General features: G+C 41.3%; 1 protein-coding gene across 1 annotated transcript in view; it reads right to left on the bottom strand.

Annotated features, from left to right (window-relative positions):
- GLIS3 (GLIS family zinc finger 3) overlaps positions 1 to 25,226 on the bottom strand; it is a gene marked incomplete at its 3' end in the record, with an annotated part of 480,703 nt that overhangs the window by 24,461 nt on the left and 431,016 nt on the right. Inside the window, exons 7-8 of the mRNA XM_080671372.1 lie at positions 21,873 to 22,041; positions 3,847 to 4,022 (exon numbers count right to left, since the gene is read on the bottom strand). Coding sequence (XP_080527498.1) covers positions 3,847 to 4,022; positions 21,873 to 22,041 — 345 coding nt within the window. The remainder of the gene's footprint in view (positions 1 to 3,846; positions 4,023 to 21,872; positions 22,042 to 25,226) is intronic.

The following is a 25,226-nucleotide window of genomic DNA, read 5'->3' as shown; positions in this document are numbered from 1 at the left end:
CTTTTACAAAACATGTCTCAATAAAAATATACATCGAACACACAACATCTAAGCTCTGTTTAAATTAGTCTGGCATGAAGAAAACTCAATGGACCTCACTCCCTTCTTTATCTGTAAGAACAAAGGCCCTCTGAGTTCTCACCTTTCATGGATCTATGTAATGCAACAGCATCTACATACGGGGATATTTCCCTGTGGAAAGATATAAATACATATGTATTTTGTTTTTTTTGACTTAGAAACACATAGATTAAGTATATGGCTTGAAAATGTAGACCTCTTATTAAAGATGCCTGTGTTTTGCTAAGACAGCAATGCCTAGGCATTTCATACTCTTCTATGTATCAGTTCCCATCTCTAAAAATACTAGTACAGTGATGACATTTTCCTCTGACCTCTACCTACTGCAGGGAGTACAGAGAGGATGGGGGTGATGATGCTGATTAAAGCCATGAATTTTGTAAAAGAGACAAGAAAAACTCACTATAGCTATCATGTTAACAACCCTGGCACTGTTTGCGGCTTTAAAAACCTAGTTATATTAGGGGCTGAAGTTCCTTGTTACTAAGATGCTGTATAATGCTATCCAGCCCACTAGTCCAGCCAAAGCTGAAAGGCGTGGCCAACAAAGGCAACTCATTTAGAAGTCTCTCTTCTCTTATTCCTAGCACTGATTCACCCACTTGAAAACTATTTGATCAATTTGGTCTTTACCCTAAGGAGGAGTAGATGAGAAATACCTGTGCCTAGGAAGTTCCAAAAAAAAAAAAAAATTTCCAGAAAAATACTTTAAGGAGGAAGTACATGTGCATCTGGATCCTTATCCCTTAAATTCCTAGCAGTGGCCCAGGAGATAACGCATGGATACTCCCTTTGCAAACTCAGCCACTTGCTGGTCTTCTGAGAGGAAGTCAAGATTTCCCAATTTGCATAACTATATTCTGATCTTTTCTAGAAAGGCTTGTCATATGTGTTTCTTTTTAGGGCTGCTGTGAGCAGTTTCTCAGTGGTCACGGGAATTTTAACAATGAAAAAGTTAAAGTTAAAAAACATTCAAGTTGACAACTAAAGAAGAGGAATGTGGGGGAAGAGCCTTTTGCCAAGCTGCAGGGCAAAATAATAAGGTAGATCCATTCTCTGTGTCAGTAAATATTTACTAAGTGCCTACTTTGCACCAAGTATTACGCTTGCCCCAGGGCTACAAAATTATCCCTATCCTCAAAGAGTCTAGTAAAGAAAATAAGAGATTAAAAGGAAGAAGATTAAATTTCTTTTCTTGTTGAATCCTCATTAGAACTGATAAGAGGAGGTAGATAAGGCTCTCCTCATCTAATGGATGTGGATGTAAACTGAGGCTCAATAATTTGTCCACAGTCACACAGTCGAGTAGACTGGTATTTGAATTCAAATTGTTTAATCCCCAAATCCCTTTTAAAATTTCTGTAGAGCCGAAACCGGTTTGGCTCAGTGGATAGAGCGTCGGCCTGCGGACTGAAGGGTCCCGGGTTCGATTCCGGTCAAGGGCATGTACCTTGGTTGCGGGCACATCCTCAGTGGGAGGTGTGCAGGAGGCAGCTGATCGATGTTTCTCTCTCATCGATGTTTCTGGCTCTCTATCCCTCTCCCTTCCTCTCTGTGAAATATCAATAAAATATATTTAAAAAGAAAAAAAAAAAATTTCTGTAGAAAGCAAAAAAAACAAACAAAAAAAAAAACCAAGAGGAAAAAAAAATCACCTATTATCCTACCACTGTGATGAAAAGAACTGTTAATGTTTTGGAGAATTTCATTCCAATTTTTCTTCTACACATAGGTTAAATTTTGAATTTTTAAAATGTGCTTCACAGTTGTAATCAAAGTGTGTTTTGCTGCATGTCACTGGAACCCTGACACCATTGACTGTGAAAGGCTCCATAATTCTACATAGCACAAGAAAAATCATTGCCTACTATATTATGCCACTGACTGAGATCTGTTCAGATTTCAGTGATGTTAAAGTGAAGGTAAAAATTGTGTGTGTTAGGAAAAATGACTTATTCTGTGTCCCACAAAGCCCACACTCATGTCGTCCACCTCCTGCCTGCAGGTGAGGGTAGCTTCACAGCATAGGGAACCTGGATGTCCCATATTAGATAAGCTCCTCATCTGAGCTGGGAGGCCCCTCCCAAAAGGAAGGAGAGTGCTCTGTATTTCTCACACACATACTGCTTTGCACCTAGTAAGCACTCAAGGAATATTTCTTGCCTGGACGGTGTGGCTCAGTGGTTGAGTATCAACCTATGAATCAGGAGGTCACGATTGGATTCCCAGTCAGGGCTCAATCCCCAGTGGGGTATGCAGGAGGCAGCCGATCAATGATTCTCTCTCATCATTAATGTTTCTATCTCTCTCTCCCTCTCCCTTCCTCTCTGAAATCGATAAAAAATGTATTTTTTAAAAAGAAATATTTCTTGTTGAATAAATACATAACTAAAGCTTTAGAAGAAATTTACCAACAGAAGAAGGAAAAAATTACCACAGGCCCAAAGAATGATGGAAGCCCAAGTTTTGTTGGTGAATAGTGGATTTGTGTGACTATACTCAGGAAGAGGAGAGAAGAAATGGATGCAGTGCTGAGCCAGAGGCTTTTCAAGGTTATTCCCTCTGTCCAGCCTGCCACTGTCTCCACATTGACTCCTCTTCAGCTATCCCTCCCCTTACATTGAAGTTCTTGTCCAACCCTAGCTCCTTAGTGCTGCTTTATTCTGCTATCTTGGGAAATCACTCACACTTAATCACACTCAATCTGAATATTGCTTTAGGTTTGCTTAGGGACACCACCCATTAATTTCAAGTAACAACTCATATGAAGCAAATTCAGGAATCTGCAAGAGGCAGATGAAGAAGATCTTATTATTCAGAAGCTAAAACACTCTAAATGGACAGTATTCTTCTGCTTATATAAGAAGGTCCGAATGTCCGCAGGAAGTAAAAAGCTATGTATAGTGTGAGTTTAAGTGATTTGACAATTCACATTTCTATGGATGTTCACTTAAGATATCTGTTTGAGTCAGCAAAATGGGTTTAAATAGAGAAAAGAAATTCAGCGAGACTTAGTTCTCCATGTATGTTCTGAGTTAACCATAAGACCTGCACATTTTAAAAACCATCATGATTTCTCTTGCCTTCCTTCCCTCCTCATCTTCCTTCATCCACCTATCAAGTATCTGTGTGTGTTTAGGACATGTGCTAAGTTCACTAAGAGAAATAACAATGGGCCAGAAAATTCTGACCTCAGAAGGAAGTAATAGTGAAGACATCTTTTACTCACAGAGAAGTAAATCACAAGGGAGAGAGAATCTAAGTACTGTTTGAGATACAGGTGATATGAAAACAGGGTTTAGAACCAGGAGACATAAAGTCCAGCTAGGAGATCAGGGAAGGCTTCAGAGAGGAGGTGTCATTTCACCTAAGTCCTGCAGGATGGAGAGGATCTAGGCATATGGGAATAGGGGCAAAGACTTGCGCATGGGAAAAAGGACTCCATTTTACATGACTGTTTATTGTTTAGAAAAAAAGATGTCACTGTTAAGGCCTATCCATGAGGCGTTAAAGTGCTGGGTCAATAGATGGACCATCACCTTAGGCTGACCACTCTGGGGTGTCGTAAGTCATACCTTTTTAGGGCCAAAGCCAAGAAAATCCTATAAGATTTCAAGCTGATTAAGTGTGAAATTTTAGAGGGCATTCCTAAAAGCCAAAGCCTGGTGTAGAACAGAACATTTAAAACCCACAACTGATAACTAAGACTTGATTAAAAGCAACATCACTTTTCAAAACTCAAGGGACTGACTGTTCCTCGCTTACCATGGACGTGGATTCCATTTGGTTGAAAAGAAGAGTTTGTTTCTGGCTGGTAAGACTTCAGGTGTGATCCTGAGGACTGCTGGGTATGGGGAGGCTGTGTCCTCTGCATTATGGAAGAAGGAGCTGGAACTCGCCGGGGACTGATGTGGTGAGGAGATGGAGCAGAAGGTGCGAACCTGAGAAAACAATTATAAAGGGAAGCATGAGAGACGTAAAATCACAGGGTCAGAGGCACTCTTCAAAGCCAAATTCTAATTCCCCATTCTGGTTACATAACAGCATGACACAAAGCCCTTTTAAAAAATAAACCTTAGGACTTTTGTCTCCCATTTTTAACCACTGACCTCTCAATTGAGATATTGAGGGAATAAAAGAGATCAGCAAAGGGGAAATCTAGTCACGGTTTGGGTTTGTCAAGTTTCTTAAAATGCATTTCAAATACTCTGGGTTCAGTGAAATTCAAAGCATACCTTTTGTCAGACCACTTTTCTGCTAATTTTTCAGTCCTTTTGCATTTTAAGGGAAATTTGATCCGTATGTTTCAGATTCATTTACACTTAGCTCATAAACATTTTGTTCTATAAGACATATCTGAGGTCCAAGAAGTGTTACAAGTCTTTATTATAAGCCTCTCTAATCCTATTCTCTTTAATAATACATTTTCTTTTGCCAATAATAGATTAACTTAGATCTCAAAGGTCAAATGCAGTTTGAAATCCAGAACTCCAAGAGATTGGTGTGGGTTCTGTGCTTGGCAAAAAACACTGCCCAGCATGTGACAGGAACACGACGTGGGACGTCTTTTGCATTCTACCAATCCCAATAAGACTATGGGTAGTTTCTGAGGAGAGAAATACAGGTGTTTAAATATAGTAACATCAACAACTAACCCGAGTTAAAATAGATAACTGACCACTGACTTTCTAATTGTAAGGAAGAATTGGCAGGTTCTAATTCACTAGGTGTAAAATGATAGTGTATACTTTCCAACACTGAAGGGAGGGCATACTTGTAAGACAATGTTAAAGTTCAATAATGTCCATGAAAATGGTACTGGATTTCCCACTTCAGCAGGGGCTGGCACAGTCTGGTACACAAGGAATCTGTCAGTCAGTGAAAGGAAGAGGGAACATCTTGGGAAAACTAGGTTAGCAACAAATTGTTTAGTTTCCTCCCAAAGGTCCAGGAAGTTAAAAACTTTCAATTGCCTGTTTCTTACATTGTGTAGAAAGATAGGCTTTGTTTTACACTAACGTGTAAGGTTGCCATGTGTGTACACCCTTTATTTCACAGGAACAAACCACTTCACTCTTCTGGGCTTTTGTGTAAGGCCATAGATGATAAAAAAGAGATGAAGCAGTCATGTTTGTAAAGTAATTTGCAATGTTCTGAACAAGAATATTTAATAAGGCAGAGCTTCTACATTTGTATTATAGCTGTAAGAAACCATGAGATGAAACCCCATGTTCTTTTTTGCATTCCCCTTGTGGAGATATGAAAGGGCTATGTAAGAACGTGATGTAGAAACCCTGGCCGGGTAGCTCAGTTGGTTAGAGCATCATCCCAATATGCCAAGATTATGGGTTGATTCTTGTCTGTGCCTCAGTCAGGGCACAGACAAGAATCAACCAATGAATGCATAAGTAAGTGGAACAACAAATTGGTGTTTTTCTCTCTCTCAGAAGCAATAAAAATTAAATTCAATTATTTTAAAAAGAAGGCGATGTAGAAACCAAGAAGGGAGGATCTGGACCAGTTACCCTCTGGAGAAGAGAAATCAGAGAACACTTAATCAAACAGCTGGGTTAGGATGCCTGCTTAATCAATAATGTACAGGGGTTTTTTTTGTGTTTTTTTTTTAAATATATTTTATTGATTTTTCAAAGAATGGAAGAGAGAGGGATAGAGAGTTAGAAACATCGATGAGAGAGAAACATCGATCAGCTGCCTCCTGCACACCCCCTACTGAGGATGTGCCCGCAACCAAAGTACATGCCCTTGACCAGAATCGAACCTGGGGCCCTTTAGTCCGCAGGCGGACGCTCTATCCACTGAGCCAAACCAGTCAGGGCAATAATGTACAGTTTTGCTCTGCTGAAAGAGAATGGACACTGAGTAAATGTGGGAAATACATAATCTTAGTGGGAATTAGCCTAAGAATATGTCTGAGTGGCCTTCACAGAAAACAAGCAGAAGAACTCTGGCACTGCCCCAAGAACATCTAATGAAAACACAGAGCCAGGACTCCTCGAACCGAGGTTATTTCCTTGGAGAACATGTCCTAAAAGTGTCTCGAAAGCTACTGCGAGGTTGTGGGGTAGGGATGAGGAATTATGGGATCATGGCCTTTAGGGATAGAAGGAGTCCACACTACCACAAACACTGGAGTCCTGTGGACAGGAGATCCCCCAAGACAGAGAGCATAGCCTGGGAGCGCATGTGAATAGGAAGGCAACCTATGTCACTACAAAATAGCCATCACTGGGCATCTCAATTTTGTGTTTTGGGCAAAGTGGCAAGATCATTTGACTGGTTTCTTAATGATATTTCTTCAATTGGGGATGCGATATGTTCTAGAAGATTTTCCAATTTTTCTTCTGGTATTTCTGCCACCTTTATTTTGAGGACTGATGCGAAAGAAATGTATGCTTGGGGTGAGTTGCCATATTTAGAAGTATGACCCTGATGTCATGGGCTTGATGGAGGAGACCCATTCTGTTTCAAAGCTCCCCATCCCCACAGCAGAGTAAGTCCGACTCATAAACAAAGGGTTTGATTAATAAAGAATAGAAAAGGTGGATGGGGAAGGGGAAGAAGCAAAGATTGTCAGCAATAAAAAACTTTGTATTTTTGTAATTTGGGATGATGTGCCCATAGGGTGAATTATGATTATTAACTATGAAAAATGGGGAGTATTCAACCAACTAAAAGAATAGGATTCAGTTGAGCATTTTATGAGTCACCGAGGAGGTAAATTCTATATAATGGACTCTATACCTATATACAGATTGCATATCCTATCTAATAAAAGAGTAATATGCAAATTGACCATACCTCCACTACACCCACAAGCCACGCCCACCAGCCAATCAGGAGTGAGTATGCAAATTAACCCAACCAAGATGGCTGCAGCCACAGAGCTGCAGCAAGCAGGTGGCTTGGGTTTCCCCGGTAATGGAGAAAGCCAAGCTACCCTGTTGCCCTGGCCAGCCCAGGCCTACACTCAAGGCTACAAAGTTTCAATTATAGAAGATAAATAAATCCCAACAAAAATGGCTGTGGCCACGGAGTGAGCAGGAGGCTTGGCTCCGCTCAAGGCTACAAAGTTTCAATTATAGAAGATAAATAAACCCCAGATACCAGGGCCTCCACTTGGGTCACCGGGGTCGTGGCCGGCCTGCAAACCACCACAGGCCCCTCGCCCAGGCTGCCCCATGCCCCAAGGGAACCCCCACCCTGATCCAGGACACCCTTCAGGCCAAAGCAGCTGGCCCCCACCCATGCACCAGGCCTCTATCATATCTAATAAAAGAGTAATATGCAAATTGACCATCACTCCAACACACAAGATGGCTGCCCCCATGTGGTCAAAGATGGCTGCCACAAGATGGCCAGCAGAGGAGGGCAGTTGGGAGGGACCAGGCCTGCAAGGGAGGGCAGTTAGGGGTGACCAGGCTGGCAGAGGAGGGAAGTTGGGGGCGACCGGGCCTTCAGGGAAGGGCAGTTGTGGGGGACCCAGGCCTGCAGGGGAGAGCAGTTGGGGGGGACCAGGCCTGCAGGGGAGGGCAGTTAGGGGCAATCAGGCTGGCAGGGGAGCAGTTAGGCATCAATCAGGCTGTCAGGGGAGTGGTTAGGGGGTGATCAGGCTGGCAGGCAGAAGTGGTTAGGGGCAATCAGGAAGGCAGGGAGGCAAGCAGTTGGGAGCCAGTAGTCCTGGATTGGGTCCCAGATTGGAGAGGATGCTGGCTGGGCTGAGGGACACTCCCCTCCCCTTTGCACAAATTTCGAGCACCGGGCTTCTAGTCCTATATAACAAAAGGCTAATATGCAAATCGACCAAACGGCAAAATGACCAGTCACTATGATGTGCACTGACCACCAGGGGGCAGACACTCAATGCAGAAGCTGCCCCCTCGTGGTCAGTGCGCTCCCACAGGGGGAGTGCCACTCAGCCAGAAGCTGGGCTCATGGCTGGCAAGCACAGCGGCGGTGGCAGGAGCCTCTCCTGCCTCTACAGCAGCACTAAGTATCCCTCGGGGGATGTCTGACTGTTGGCTTAGGCCAGCTTCCCATGGCAGTAGCAGGCCTAAGCTCGCGGGCGGACATCCCCCAAGGGGTCCCGGACTGTGAAAGGGTGCAGGCAGGCTGAGGGACACCCCTCCCCAGTACACTAATGTCATGCACCGGGCCTCTAGTCTACATATAAATTATAGATTTACTTATCTATCTATAGCATATATAATTATATGCTAATTATAAGTCATTCTTATCTTATTCATTCACACAAGCTCTAAAACCAGACTATGCTGTCTTGGCTACCACATATTGCTTAATGTAATAATACTGATGAGGAAAAAAAATGTGGTAGTAAAAACACCAAGGTTTTAGCATTGCTCATCTCAGAGACCCAAGGGGAATAAAATATCTACCTACTCTTCACATAACTCTATATTTTGCTTTTTGCTAATTCAAATTGGATTTTTCTCCATGTTATTCAAATAAATAAGATTATATGGCATAAAGTTAACATAAATTTAAAATTATGTCATTCCATATAAATTATTAATAAAAATGTAAACATAAACCATTTTAAGTAAATAAATGTATGCCTAAGGTAGTATTTGATTTGAAAAGAAAAGAATTGGTATAAAAATTTTAACTTTTATATGTATAAAGAAAAAATGAAAAGCAATAAGATGTGATCTCGATTATCTGGACAATTGCCAGAAACAAGGAAATAAATAAGAATTTAGTACTAGAAAAGCCAGCATAAGAAGTGAGTGTGTAAATGTGACTGATTTTCAAGTACAGTACATAGAATCAATTTTGTTACTGTTTTAAAACACTACTGAGGGACACATAAAATGTTCCTATTGTTACTGAAGGAAGAATGAATCCTGTTTTCTTAGTGTACTCGACTATTTTCCAAAATTGCTAACACATACATGCACCTATCAAAATGAATATGGTCAGAATATTCTGCCCCAAACAGATTTTTTTTTAATTCAAAGAAGGTAAATTTTTAAAAATATTGCTAAAATAAATAAACGAACATATTGATGCTGAATATAAATTGCAAGGATTTACAACGTTTCTTCTATGGAATATCTCATTCCCCCCACTGCATCAGGAGAGATGACGTCACTCCCATTCATCCTCAATGACAGCAGTGTCCAAGAGCTACCACGGACTGTCTGAAATGTCTCTGGGTCCAACCCTGTCCCCCAGCTGCTGATGTGTACTTGACATTTCACAGGTTTTATTCCTCATGGTTTTCCAGTCTCTTCTCTGGCCTTTTGTACTTTTAGAAAACAAAAGAAGACTGTTATGTAAATATGCACACAACAGACTAGAATTAAAAGAAAAAAAAAATCACTGCTTACCAGAAACAGATCACACAAAAGCAAATCACAGAATTGAGTCAACCACTTCCACTCATTTAGTGGAGGAGTTTATACAACCTTAACATGAGCCATGGTTCACTGGCTTGCCAAAAAAAAAAAAAAAAAAAAAAAAAAAAGGACAAGATGAAACAGGTTTTAAAGGGCTCATAAAAGATTTTTTGAAGAAAAAAAACAACAACAAACCACTGAATATGTATCTATACACACCTTCACAAACGTCTGATACTTAGGGGTATTCACTTGGTTATGGTGGCCTGAAACACAGGGGTCATCTCTCCTGCAGATGTAGTACTCAATCTGTGTCATGATCAAGACACACAGAACTGGTGAGGATCACATGCAGAAACACTGCAAACGGCAGAAGCAGATGGATGCCACAGAAGGCAGATGTACTAGAAGCCCTGGGCTTGAATCCTGCCACTGTCTTTTACTAGCTGGGCAATCTTGAAAATTACATGATTTCTCCCAGCCTCAGTTTCAAGTATAAAATAAAGATAATCTCAACTCTCACTGGGGAATGTGAAATCTGAGATAACATTTTTATTTGTTCATTCAAGAGATGGTTACTGAGCACTGACCAAGTGTGTGGAACTGTTTTAAGAACCAGGAATAAAGCAACACATGACACACATCTTTGTCTTTGTGAAACTTATATTTAGGTGAGGAGAGGCAGGAAATGAACTATGTACTGAGCTAAAGGAAATGATTACTGTGAAGAAAGTGAGGGATGGGGTGGATTATGAACTAATTTACATTGGGAAGAACTTAAGTCTAAGTACTTTAGGCAATGAGTGCCTGACACCTTTCAGATGATCATTGCATGGCTGCTCTGAACAGACTATAAATTGAAGGAATCCAGACATTAACAAGTACCCAATGCTTGAGAGCTATATTAGACTGAGGTTCAAGCATTATATTTGAATATCTATGGAATTCTTCAGTAAGAAATATTAGGACTCTTTTCTCCCTAACTATTCATATATGGAATCTAAGGCTCAAAGAAAGTGAGGCATTTACTTGTCTGGCTAATTTTCTGGTTCTAGGAGCAGTTAGTCGTGGACTTATAAAGAGTCTCATTTCATGGTACAGGATTTTCCAAAGGAGTGTCCTGAGTTCACAAATTCATAGGATCATAGAATGTTCTGAAGGCACTAGAGCACCACCTTATTTGAATGAGATAAAGTAGGCCCACAGCCATGAAATGATTTGCCCAGTCCCACCCTAGTTCTCAGATACCACTTGACTGTAATAAGGCAAGATACTCTCTAGTGGAAATGGGAAGCAAGGCCGAGGAGTGGGGTGAGGAAGGATGAAAGAGGACTCCTGTGGGCATTTGAGATTTCAAACCTGATCACCAGCTGATGGGGACGTATCAGCAACCTACTCCCTTTAAGAAATGTGACAATGGAGATAGGTTTCTCAGTTTGCTTTGGGGAGCCTGCTCAATGTTGAACTGGGGTTCTTCATGCCCAAACTGGACTTATACCTTTAGCCTTCTCAATGGGTAACTCCTTTCCAGCAGCACTCTTTCCCTGTCTGTAAGTCCAAAGTATTCCTATGTCAACTAAGGATTGTATTTCTTCAAACATAATTCACTAAAAATGGTGTTACAAGTCAAGCACATGCCATAACTAACTATGCCTTACTTTGTTTATTTGTGCTGTATAAGTGAGCAGTTCTGGCAAGCCATGTGGGACTGTGTGCTTTAGCACTGCTTTGAGGGATAACACTTTGAAAAAAAGGTACTTACATGATACACTAGATTAAATGTTGGTTGATATATACTTTATTGTCCTCCCCCACCTCCCTTCCATGGGGGTTACAGACCTCCCAGAAAAGAGAGAATGCATCAGAACAGATTATTTCATTGTATTCGCATTAAAAATATTATTGATTTGCTGCCAGGGAGTAGAAATAATGGATGCAAACTGGTCTATGGTGGATTTGGGGAGGTATTTTTTTATTCCCCCAAAGAATTGTGGGGTTATCATCTGTGGTGGTTTAAAATTCATCTGTGAAAACTAAACAATGAAAAATGGCTTTAGCAGTTGGGCCAACTGCAGAGGGGGAAAAAGGAATCCTTTTCAAAACCTAAAAAGAAAAGCACAGTTTTAAGGATTTCACATCTGATTTAACATCTAAAAAACCCCCCAATGATAATACCCCACTTTGTATAGCCAGACAGCACTTCGTTTTAGTAGATTTTAGTGGTCTTTATAACGATTTATGAATCACTTCATGAATTCCTGGCTGACTCATCTGGGTGACTATAGTATCTACTTATACTTCCCGTCTGTCTCACAAAAGAGGCAGTTGGACTCAGTTCAATCCAGATTTGTCCCCGAATGAATCACAGCACGTTACTGGGGGAACTGCAAATTGAATTCTGCTTCTGAGACAATCAAGACCAGCTTTCAGAAATGAAGAAATGGCCGCTGGGAAGTGTGGGTAATTGCAACAGTGTCCATCTGGGCAGAACCAAAGCAGGCCAGGAGCTGTATACATCCATCCCAGGACTATAGTCAAAGAGCAGAATCCATCCCCTGGAAGGGTTCAGTGTTTCCTTCTTACAAGAGGCTGGGTCAATATTAACTACAAATAATTTATCACATCGGCCCAGACCAAGACTCAAAAATAACTGCTGGAACCTCCGCAGAGCATGACAAATGAAGGGCTGTGAGTGAAAGGATCACCAAGGCTTTTAAAAGAAGATTCACGTATATACTATAGTGAATGTTTGTGAGAAATAGAAAGGATAGAGTGTTCTGGAGAAATTTTTCTCCATGTGGGTACAGAGAGTCAGCTGTAAGTAAAAACAAAAACAAAAACAAAACAACAACAAATTTACAATGTCCAAGGCAGAGAAGTGTATTTTTTTCTGATAAATACTGAAATTTTCCCCCTCCCCCGTGGAAATAAAAAGGGAGGAGGAGAGGACACCCACGATATGTTAGAGAATCGAACTACGCAGGACACACTGAACCAACCAACACCTGCGGTATTTTTGGAATATCTTGCCTGCAGAATTGGCCATAACTTAGTTGTTTGTCTATTTCAGAATCTATGTGATAAGGAGGGAGGGAGGAAAAGTCAGATTCTGCCAAATCCTCTCTACAGAAAAGCACCAGCCAGAGGAAAATTTACCAGAGTGGTCTGAGACATTTGATGTAAAAAATAATGTTATGAAAAAAATTCTGCAATGATAGCATCTCTTCAGCAGTTCTGAATAGGTCAAAGCAAGGGGGATTGACTACGGCCCGCCAGGTGGCAAAGGGAAGATTCTCTTGTCCAGCATGGTGTGAGGCATAAAGTTCAGTTGGACTTGCAGTAGAATACATTAGATTAAAAAAAAAAAATCATTCAGAAGGGAGTGTGAGAATGCCACATGAGAAATGGGAAAGAACTGTTATTTTCAACTAAACACAAGAAAGGGAGGTGTAGGTAGATTTAAAAAATGGTCTTTTCATGCCTTTCTCATAATCTCAAACTGCATACACCAGTTTCTTGATGATATCCGAAGAACTTTTAGAACTAACATCAAAATGCAGCACTCCTGCCAAGTATGGCCAGGGTCCTTTAGAAGCCACTGCAAGATGGGACCTCAAAAGTCAATATAATCCATAAATTTGAAAATAAACTAGTGGGTGGTGGTCTGGTCAGTACTAACATGTGCTGCTATTTGGCTAGAGAAATGCATTAGAGGAAAGCATATATTAACAAATTCACAATTAGAGATGGGCTCTTGGCTGCTATAGAAGGAAAGAGCATCAGATCCTCAGATGTTACTGCCATCCTGTCTCTCCAGCACCTCATCCAGGATTATGCAAAGGTAAGTATTTGAGAAATGTTGGTTGTTGCTGGTGAAGAACTACTATGTTGAACAGACCACTGGTTCCACAGACTTGGCTCCCGACTCGGTGCCAGTTCCTGTGTCCAGGTAGGTGGTACCTTGCCCAATTGGTCCAAACATCCAGCTGAATATTGTTTTTCCAAAACACCACCATTTCTGTTTCTAAGGGGAGAGGATCTTATTTGAGAAAACAACTTCCTTTACTCTGAAAAGATGAGTAAAACAGAGAAAAGTTTTTATCCTTTAAATTAAACAATAACAACAACAAAACAACAACCGAAGACAATTTCCCAGAAAATTAAGCAAAAAGACTAATCCAAAGAACTTTGTCTTTTGATTTCTGCTTACCTCAATAGTCTTCCTCATCATAACTAAATACACAGTCCTTTACTTGAATAAAGATATATAGTCTTTTAGCAGCCAAGTCCCCCACTGTCCCCACTCAAGAGGAGAAAAGACAAAGTTAATTTCCAGATCACACTATTAAAACATTAAGCAGAGGCTTTCCTTTGAACAGCCGTTTCTACGTCAGAGATGAGAGGCACTTGGTAATATGTGGATGCCTTGACTCAGGCTAGAATAACTTGAGGGCTTTCGCTTGGGGAATTCTGGCTCCATAGGACTTGCTATTTCAGAGAAAGCATATGAACAGAACACCCTGACACATTTGAATAATGTAATGGCTTAGTTTGAACTCTATGTTGCTTCATGCTAATGCCCTAAAGTAGACGTAACAAGAAAAGGAATTCTATTTTACCTCAAGCCTCCCTTGTTACTGTCATGACTCACTTTCCTGACTGAAAACCCAAGGGGACTAAACAAACATCATCCTGGGCTTCACATGACGTAGATTTGTTTGGAATGTGGGAACAAAATAAAGATGGCTGATTTGGCATTCAGAGGTGAAACAACTTTCTTGGCACTTAAAAAATATAGTTCCTGTTACAGACATTCTAATGGTTGCTTTGTGATGTGTGCTTGTAATTAAAATATGAAGAACCAGTGTACTTTGCAATTAAAAATACATGGAAAACAGCCCAATGTGAATGAATATTTGGACCACGTTTGTCTGGTATACTGCCACACGTATGCACACATCAGAGTCTCTTTCTTTGCCATGAAGTGACCCAGAGGAGAGTGTGGAGATGGAAAAACAACAATCATCTGCTCAGGGTGACTATACCTTTCCCAGAAATAATGAAGGAATCACTGTCATCGTTCTGCCTTCCATCAACAGTCATTCATTCCACAGAATTTTTAGACGCTACCCTCTAAGCCTTAGGGGGAAGGATTGTGAACAAGGTTGTTGTTTAAGTACAGCACAGTCCATTTGTCAGAGAACCACCATTCCAGGAGAACACAAGCAGATCATTAAACCGACAGTGTCATTTCAGGGAGTGTTAAATCTATGAAGAAAAATAGCAGAGTTAAGGAGTAGAACAAAGTTGGAGGGTGAGTTTTAGATGGCGTGGTCAAGGAAGCCTTTCTGCAGGGGTAACATTTGAGCAGCCACCAGAAATGAAGACACAGTCATGTGGTGAAGGTTGTGATTTTCAGGTTTTAGGAACAGCAAGTATGAGGGCCCTGGGGCTAGATGAGTCGTGTTCCAGGAGCAGTAAGGACAGTGTGGCTGGAGCATATTGGGCAAGACGGGCAGTGGTAAATGACTGTGATGAAAAACAGACCATAGAGGGTCATGCAGACTTCAAAAGGACCTGGACTTTATTCCAAGTATGGCTGGGGGTAGGGGTGTGAGCAGGAAATCCTCAATGACCCCATTTACATTTTAAAGGGCATGTCTTGTGGTGGAGCAAAGTCCTGTGTGCCCTGATGGGTTGAGAGTGGAAGGCTGTGGGTAGGCAAGATTGGATGTGGGAAACTAGTTAAGGGGATGTTGTACATGAAATGGGAGGAGATGGTGATGAACTACCCTTGAAGTAGTGAGGCTGATTCGGCTTAAATGTATTTGAGCTAATAGGACACATACATTAATCAGATGTGAGAGTATTGGGGAAAAAAGAGCAATCCAAGTTGACTATTAGGCTTTTTGGGTTTTAATTTACGTGTGTTTTTTCCCCATTGGAGCCACTCACAATCACTAGGTAGATAAGAAGAAAGTAACGGCATCACCAATTTCCCCATATGTGTGACTACTGGGAGTAAATCAGTGTGACATATTTAAGAAGCTATTGGTAAGGTGAATATTTTTCTGAGGAGAAAGTTCATTCCAAAGGCAAATACTCCAACTGATGTTCTCCATAGAGAATGAAGCATGGCTGTGTTCATGTATCAAAATTTAAGAAGTTAATGACTGGTGGGCTATTCTGCCCTGGAATAAACATGGAAAAGTACCAGGAACTTCTGATAGGTTTAAAGAAAATAAAAGGAAAAGAACAAAGATATAATCTCCATTTTCAAGGCTAGGATATTGGAATTTTCTGCCTTTCCACTGCTCTCAGCATTGATATCAGAAGCAACATTCACTACATTCAGTGATTCTCATGTAGAGTGTGTGTGTGTGTGTGTGTGTGTGTGTGTGTGTGTGTTTTGTTTTGGGGGGTTGGATTGTGAACCCCACCTCTCTTAATCTTGAATATATATGAAGCTCATCCATTTATGGGATGCCCAATGAGGATAACTGTTTTCTGAATAGAAGGTACTGTAACACAAAGAAAGAATGGTGCTCATGATCACCTGGCATTAGGTGACCACCATATCCACAGACTCTTAATAGGGGATGAAGTAGACGCCAACATGCAGGCTGATAAAAATGGCTATTGGAGGCTTATGTTTATTTTTCAGCTATGGCTTTTTTCAATTATTTCAACAATCAAGATGGACAAGCTTTATTTTTAAGATTGACAAGCAGTGTTTTTGTTTGTTTGTTTGTTTGTCACCCTATGAGTTTGATATCTTACTACACATGTGGGAAAGTGTCTGTCACACGTTAGGGAGCCTCTCAGAGCAATGCTCACTGTGTAAATGGCAACTAAAGTATGACACCGAGCAACATGGAGACCTCTTAACAATATCCAAGTCTTCTCTGACACAGTGAGACAAGGGAGGCCAAGTTATTGCTGGCATTAGAACTCTAACATTCAGATGTTCTCTAACATAGAGGGTTTGTGTGCTTTTTGACACTCAGTGACTTTTTAAAACACCGATATGTCATGACTATGTAAAATACAAGCTTTGAGTAGCAAAAGATAAAACTGTCTTTTTAAATTATATTAAAAAGAAAAATAACATCAGCCCCACTGTGCTGCCTCATCAGTCTAGGATACACAAAGAACAGTACTAGAACCATTTGTCCATTCTTCGTCATTTCTTCTTCTGTTGGGCAGAGATTATGTTCTGAACTCTTGGTAGTAGGATAACATGACAGGGAGGTGTTCTGAATATGTGCCAGAGTCACCAGGGTACCCTATAGGCCAAATACACAAATCTTTGTCCTCAAAAGAAAGATCAGACTCCTTAATGCAGTAAATGAGGCTCCTCCCAAGTTATACCTGAAGCCCCATCCCTGCTCTCTCCCTCCTCTGAGCTTCTGTACACATACCCAGGTTGCCTGGCCAGGTCCTATAGATGGTCAGCTTTCAGGGAGACATTGCTTCCTCTATTCCTCCCTCCTTAATCCTAGGTTAGGGGATCTTTCTGTGCGTCTCCACAGCCCCTTGCAGCACCCTTTCATAACATCCTAAATCATAGTTGGCCTATTTATCTGGTTGTCCCTCATTAGACTGGACACTTTTTTGAGGACAGAGTTCTCTTAGTCTTATGACCACTATGTCCTCAGTGTCCAGCATACTGCCTGGTACACAAACACCAGCTGAGTGAATGACTCAATAAATGAATGAACCCAATGCTGAGATAGATTTTAATAAGCTTTAATATTTTATATGATGCTTTTGATTTTTAGGCATTTTTGCATATTTACAAGGGGATTAAGAAGACAAAGATTATGTGGAATATGTGTTTGTGTGTGTAAGGCTGTGAACAAGCTGAGTGTGTGAAGACACCAATGTCCCTGTTTTCTCAGAAAGTCCAAGGGGAGGGAAGGACAGCAAAGCAGCACACCTAGTTTTGAGCTGTTCAGATGCTACACGTGCAAGTAAGAGAGAAGGATGCATGTAATGCTTCTACTATTGAAGACCACAGGAGAGTAATGTAGGGAACCCCAGCAGTGGATGATGGCAAGGGACTCTAGGCAATGTGTATGTGTGCATAAATGTATGTATTTTATTAGAGCAACTACTTATTGCATCAATATATGCAGATTACACGAGATGGTAGGAACTTTGAGAATTAGGATCACCACCATCAAGACCAATAAATAAAGGGAAACAATCCTTTCTGGGAACCTCCCACCTGGACAGTGGGAATTGGCAATAACCTCCTGTTTCCTAGGCATTCCCCTCACTGAGCTGTTTCCCTTGTGAAACCCTCCTCAGCACCTACCACTGAGCAGTGCAGTCCATGGAACTTTGGAGGGTATAAGGAAACTTAATAATCTAGCTAGCAAAGTGACATCTGGGAAATGGTAAACAAATTAAACAGATAAAAAGATACCAGGGAGTTAACAGGGTGACTTGTCTCTGTGACCTGCAAGAAACAAGAAGCCTTTCTGGGCTGAGAACTAACCCAAGCTCCAAAGGATAAGTAACATTTAGTCAAGATCATGACAATAAGGGAAGTCTTAAGTAGAGAAAGACTCAGAATTAAGATGTAGAAACAGTTAGTGAGTGGGCTGGTCTAACTAGAGCAGAAGAACCTGCCAGAACTGGAAAGCTGTTAAATAGAAAACAATTGCTATCCTTGACCCCTTAGCATCCAGGAAAGCTGTACTATGTTCTCAATGCTGAATCAGAACATGACATCTCTGAAGACCAGTCCTGGTTATTCAAAAGCACAGAAAGAGCGTACATATATCGAAGTACCAAGAATTCTAGCAACTTCACATCTGATATGAATGAAAAACAGTAAGGCTTCCCAAGACTTGATTCAGACTCAATAAATAGGCATGCCTTATTTGGTTAAGGTGTTTTGATTACTTTCTTAAAAACACCCATCCCTAACATTCTCTGCTGTTGATTCCTGTACTGGATTGTATACTCCTCAAGGAGACCACAGCCTTGCTTTCAGTCCTCTCTGGCTCAGAGGTGGAGCTCATAGAAAGTCACTCCACTGGGGTCAATCCACCAAGCCTCTTATGCTCTGCTGCTTGTACTGCAGAGCACGCCATGTCTGTGGCCTTCTTCAGAACTGAGAGATGCAGCTGGCATGCGGAAAAGATGAATGACACAAATCCAGCCAACTCATTATTGGGATTGCAAGGTTTCTTCATCTCAAGAAGGGACTCCCATCAATGTGTGTGTGTGTGTGTGTGTGTGTGTGTGTGTGTGTGTGTGTGTGTTTCTGGCCTCAAAGATATACTATGAAATCCAACGAATTAACATTACCTACGGCACTGGGTTCCTCTTATGGGAAGCCCCTGTTATAAAGTACCACTGGCTTATTCAGGATGACATAGTAAAACACCACTTCCCATAATAAGCTTAAACCAACATTAGGTGATGTGGTGCGATACTGCTTCAATCACTGAAATGATGTCATTCAGGTAATATTTCAAGATAAAAATGAAACCTGGCCAAACTGGCAGGACTTGCTTATATTTTATTTTATGATGGTTGAAGAATCAAAGAACCTGACGTTAACTGGCTGGATGTGGTAGACCTTTCCTGACTTCTGACAGTGAGTCAGCTCATTTTATTAACAAGTAAAAGCTAAGTAAATCATGAATCAATGCCCACAAAGCAGGAAAAAATGCCTGTTTCCCACTAAAAATCGCAAAGTGTGATAAACCTATTTCCGTTAAGCAAACTTCTGGAGTTTTTACTGGGGGATTTCCCAGGCAAACAGAAGCAGAGATACATAAACCAAAAGCGGAAGGTAAGCACATTTCCTCTTAGTGTTTTTAGGCTGGACACTAATGCAAACACAGTGAATGATTCAGGGCTGTTTCATGTCATCCTCCTCTCCAAACCTGATCCGGAGAGATAACCTTCCTTCCACACACTTGCCCATTCCAAGAGGGCTGGCACAGGGATGGGGCATACGTCTTGTGGGAAGAGCAGAGCAGCAAGGCAAAGTCAAAAAATAAAACGTCCACTTCGTTCACCCAGACATATATATAAAGAACCACCACCTTCCCCTTCCTCTTCATTTTTCCTTCCTAGATTAGTTACATTAGCAACCGCTATAATCAGTTCACATCCTCTGGCTTCTAAATCTGAATCTTTCAGCCAAGTCAAGGTTACTGGTCTCTGTTAGCAGCAACAGCTACTTGTGTCTGCTTCATGCCATGTAATATGCTACGTGCTTTACCTGCTTTGGTTCATTTATTCCTAATCCTATGAGGTGAAAACTGAGGTTCAGAAGAGTTAAGGGACACTACATCACCTATGTATATTCCTGCCAAAAATGTGTACCTCTCTTTAGTAGGAAACCATCATACAAACCCAGATTGTAAAACATCCTACAAAAGAAATGTTACAAGTTCTTAAAAAACTGTCAATGTTATGAAAGATAACAACAATAATAATAATTTTTAAAAGCTGGGGAACTTCATTAGATTCAAGAAGACCAAGAAGAAATGAGCATTGTGATCCTTGTTAGATCCTGGATCATAAAAAGGATGGAAAAAAACCCTACCTATAGGAAACATTATTCCCATAATTGGGGAAATCTGAATATTGATTGTATATTAGATAATAATACTGTATCAATGCTAAGTTTCTTGAGTGTGATAATTATATTGTGATTATGTGGGAGAATGTCCTTCTTAGGGGATCTCTTCTGAAGTAATTAGGGTTAAATTAGCTCAATGATGTTTGCAACAATCTCACAGATCATGCAGAAATAACAGGCAAACGAACGAACAAACAAACAAAGGATCTGCCAAGTTAGAAAAGCAAAGACAATTAGAGATAGAGAGAGAGAAGGTAGCAAAATCTTAACAGTGGGTGAATATGGGTACAGGGTGTATGGGTATTCATTGTACTATTCTTCCAGTTTTTTAACATGTTATAAATTTTCAAAATTGAAAAAAAAAAAAGAAACGATATGAAATAAAATATTTTTAAAAAAACCAATCCAAGCATCTGGAGTATCTAAGGAACACATTCAAACCATAGGTAACTTTGGAAGCTGCAGTCAGAGATCAGGTTTTTGACTTGTTACTGTTGTTCTTGCCTCCACAAATAGCTAAAATCTTTTTCTACATTTATTCTTTTAATGGCTGTGTACAAAAAGAAGATTAGATTGTTTTTCTCATATTCATGCAAAGAGTTGTTGTGACTACTAATAAAATGAGATGAAAAAGAGAAAATCTCATTGAATAATTTCTTAGTTTTACCACTGTGAAAAATTAATAAACAGAAACCTCATTTAAAATGGAGTCAGGAGACTGGAAGAGAGAACTCTCATGCACATGTCACTTAACCCACACTACTGATCCCAACAGAAGAGATGTACTCTGCATCTCCAGCCGGAAGTAATATTACTTTACTACCTTAGCTGGAGGAAGAAAAGATCCCTTCTTGCCCAGTAACAGGTCAGCCAATGGGGAGACTGCCATAACTCAACCAATGAAAAGTCACTATACTTTGGACCATCACTTTCCTCCAATGGACTCTTCTTTACAAGAGCCCCTCCCAAGTCCATTAAGAGTATTCCTGTCTTTTATTTCTTTGAACTTGAACATGGTTTGCCATTAGCCTGAATGTCCTGAATTACAATTATTTCTTCTGGAATAAACCCATTTTTCTGCAGACATAGTGGCTGTCTATTTGTTTAAGATCAACACTACCTTATGGAGCATGATTCTCAGCCAGGCAGAATGCAATGAGATGATGGAGAGCCCATGGATAATATCATTCAAAACCATACCCCCTCCACCCGGGGATGTCTGAGAGGAACCTCTAGGTAACTCAAATCAAGCCAGATGATAAGTGGAGAGGAACCAAGAAAAGTGGCATGCAGTCCACATCATTGGAGGGCCAGACAGTCCAAAGTGTCAAGGTTTCAAAATTTTCTCCCAGAAACTCTTTATGAGGGTGGTATCAACATAAAGTATTCATACAGAATCCTGTGCCCTTTTATGCTATACTCTCAACCTAACACTGCTGACCTGTGTGCTGAAAGGCACCACCTTACATTTGAAAAGCATTTCCACTGGTAGAGACATTACCTTAAAATTGAGTCCCTGAAACAAGCGAAGGAAAGGTGGGAAAGACAGAGACATTCTGATGTGTTTTCCCAGCATCAGACACTTCAGTTGGCAGCCAATATCTTTTCATTTTTTCCCATGGAAAATAAAACAGACGAGATATTTGATCCACATGTTTTGTGTATGTACTTTTTAAATGTCATCTTTGGGTAACTCAACCCACCAATGGATTATTAATAAAATTCAGCAACTGTCAAAGCCCTTCTCCGTGTGAAAGGAGGTTTGGCCGCAACACCTATTAGAAGAGAGAGACAGATGGCCTTACCTCTCAGCTCCCGCGTCCACAGCTGTGAGTGGAGGTAACTGGGAGGAGGGGTTGTGGGGGCTCCCCTGTACATTATGTCCTGGAGAAGGGTGACTGACAGGATGTGGGGGTGGCACAGCCCCAGCAGCTGTTCCGCTTCGGCTTGAATGATTGCTGGAGAAAATGGAAGCTGAAATCAAGGGAGAACAAGCATCAGACTGTGCCCCAAGTGAAGCCCACATTTTTTAAACACCAAAGGCAGACAGCAAGCATATTTTAGGGGCTTGTTTTCCTCTTGGTGGTTTTTAGGGAACACTTCTCCTCTTATTGGAGATACACAGCATTGTTTTCATGGTGAAACAGGGTCCCCAGCGGATGCGCCCGTAGGGCTGCCTAAGGAGCTCATGCTCGGCTGACTCGGCTGATGGTCATGGTTTCCCATGCAGTGCCTTGCCCCACCAGCCTCCTGTCTGACACAGTATCATTAGTCAATCTTCTGATGTCTGCATCTGGGCGAAGGTCTCTACATTAGCACCCTTCCATCAGGAGGGATGGGAGTCAGGTAGCAGAAGATCTGCTCTGCTGACCTATAAGGTTACAACAGGGGCCTTCGTCCACTCCTCATCACTGCTGCCAGCACTGTGGGGTCAGGCTGGGTCTCTCTCTGTCACTGTTAAGTCAATGTAATGAGAACGGAGCTTCCCCCATCCTAGCACCCATGCAGGATCCTGCACTCTTTTCACTTCAGAGTCTAACTGACCCCAGGCATTTCCCCGACGGTGTGATGGATGCATGTACTTGGTCTTCATGGAGGATGAGTCTCATCCTAACACTGTAGAGTATGAAAAGGTGTTCTCACAGGCACCTCTGGGATCATCCCCGTTGTTGCCTATTATGACACAGAGAGTGAGTTACAGCCTCATTCGTAGGGGCAGCCCCACCTCTGAGAATGGTACATGACCTCAAATTTAAATGTGTGCCCATTTAGATGGGCTAATTGGTAGGATGTCACAGGAGAAGCTGGGCTTGTCACTTGCAGAGTCTGTCACTAGCAGAGAGGCTCTGGCAGTGTCTGGAACATACTCAGCAGACATCTCATTAGAGTGCCATCACACGAGCATCCCTACATGGACTCTCTTTAACTTCCTTCTCTGTACAGAGCTATGCTGAGCTTTATGCCCGACCCTGCTCTTTTTGAACTTACTATACTGATATCAAAGAATAAATGGATAAAAAAAATAAATCAGGCTAAGGATCAAGACAAAGAAGCCACATAATCAAAGAGATTGGAAGGTTTAAAAGTTCAGGGAGCTGTATTTTTAGACCAGCACCACATTTCTCCAACCCCTTCAGGATAGAATTAATACCTCAGATGACCCAGCCCCCAAAAGCTTAATCCAATGGGATAAGAGTTCAAGGACTTAAAGGAACATGTCAAAAGGCAGAATTACCATCTTCCCGCTTAAAAAGCGACTGACAGGGGTGTGATCTGATTTGAAGGGTTTATTTCTGGTAAGTCAGCATTGTGTCAGGTTAACTCTTGTCCTCAGAAACCTGCATCCTGCACAGCCCTCTACGTCTTCAAGAGGTAACGTGACCAGAAAATGCTTACTGGCTCAAAAAGGCCATGCGGAGTGTCTGTGGTGCATCCGCCTCCAGAAAAGTTGCATATTTGCAAACACGCTGCAGTCACCTTATGAATCACTGCCCTCATTTATGCTCATTTCGCTCAGGCGACCACAGTTCTGCTTGTATTCCAAATAATAATTTTACCCAAGAGAGAAGGCTGTTGTTTGGATTCACTGTGGCAATAGTTTTAGGACTGGTGTTTGTCAGCATAGAGTGTGGTGTTTTATATACTATTGCAAAAACTAATGGAATAATAAGAGGTCGCAGAGACACTGTGGAAACACAGCTAATTTTTTTTTCTACCTTAGTGTAGTAATGTGAGCGGCTCCTATTTGTTTTGCTGCAATTGCTGAATGCATCCATCACTTACTATCCTCTGGAGGTGTTGCTGTGTGTGTGTGTGTGTGTGTGTGTGTGTGTGTGTGTGTGTTTGTCACAAGGGAAGCACTGCCTCTGCTGCTTGTAACTCGATGGGCAACAGGGAAGCGTGATGTGCACACTTTATGCTCTACTCCATGGTTCGATAGAAAATGGGTTGCTTCCCAGAGGTCTACTTTAGTATATTAGCTATGTTTTTGCTTTAGCTGCAATGAAATAGGATGGGAAATTTGGTGGGGTTTTTTTTTTTGCAGCTTGCTGTACACTATAAGCTAGGACTGGTTAAGTACCTTTACTTCATCCCACTTAATAGCTAGGACCAACCATCCATTATCTATCTATCCATCATCCATTCATCCATCTATCCACCAAACATTATGTTTAAAATTTATTTATTTAAATCCTCACCAAAGATATGTTATTTATTTTTAGATAGAGAGAGGAAGGAAGGGTGAGAGGGATGGGGGAGAAAGAGAGAGAAGAAGAAGAAGAAGAAGGAGGAGGAGGAGGAGGAGGAGGAGGAGGAGGAGGAGGAGGAGGAGGAGGGGGAGGGGGAGGAGGAGGAGGAGGAGGAGGAGGAGGAGGAGGAGGAGGGGGAGGAGGAGGAGGAGGAGGAGGAGGAGGAGGAGGAGGAGGAGGAGGAGGAGAAGAAGAAGAAGAAGAAGAAGAAGAAGAAGAAGAAGAAGAAGAAGAAGAAGAAGAAGAAGAAGAAGAAGAAGAAGAGAGAAACATGTATCAGTAGCCTCCTGTATGTACCCTGACTGGTGATCAAACATGCAATCTAGATATGTGCCCTGACCTGGAATCAAACCTGCAACCTTTTGGTGCATGGAATAATGCTCCAAACAACTGAGCCACCAAGCGAGGGCCCAAATATTATTTTAAACTCAATATGTATTAAGTTTTACATGCTAGCTACTCTACTAGATCTGGTGCCTGTCCTTGCAGAGGTTGCAGTTTAGTGAGAGAAGGAGACTCCTGTACATCAATTCTACCAAAATACAAGACTTACTAGTGTACAGCATCAAACAGTGTTCAAAGCACTTAACATATTATCTTATTTGTGGACCCATGTGCCCCAAGCTCTGGTCAAACAAGAAAACTGACCACACCTCAAATATGTCATGACAATTTATGCTACTTGTGTTTACCTAGAATGTTCTCTAACTTTGTCTACTTGTTTTAATACTTTTGTTCTGTGTGCAGAGTTACTTGTGTTCTTTTCATTCCTCTCTCAACAGCCAATTTATGAAGTAACTACTGTGTGGCAGACACTGAGCTAGGCCCTGGAACAAGGTATCCTTGGTGACTAGTATCTCTAACAGCATCATTCATGTTGGTTTGTTGAACAAGCAAAAATGAACACCA

The sequence above is a fragment of the Plecotus auritus genome, assembly GCF_963455305.1.
Source record: "Plecotus auritus genome assembly, chromosome: 5".
NCBI classification, from domain to species: domain Eukaryota; kingdom Metazoa; phylum Chordata; class Mammalia; order Chiroptera; family Vespertilionidae; genus Plecotus; species Plecotus auritus.
This window is presented reverse-complemented; position numbering and strand designations above follow the sequence as displayed.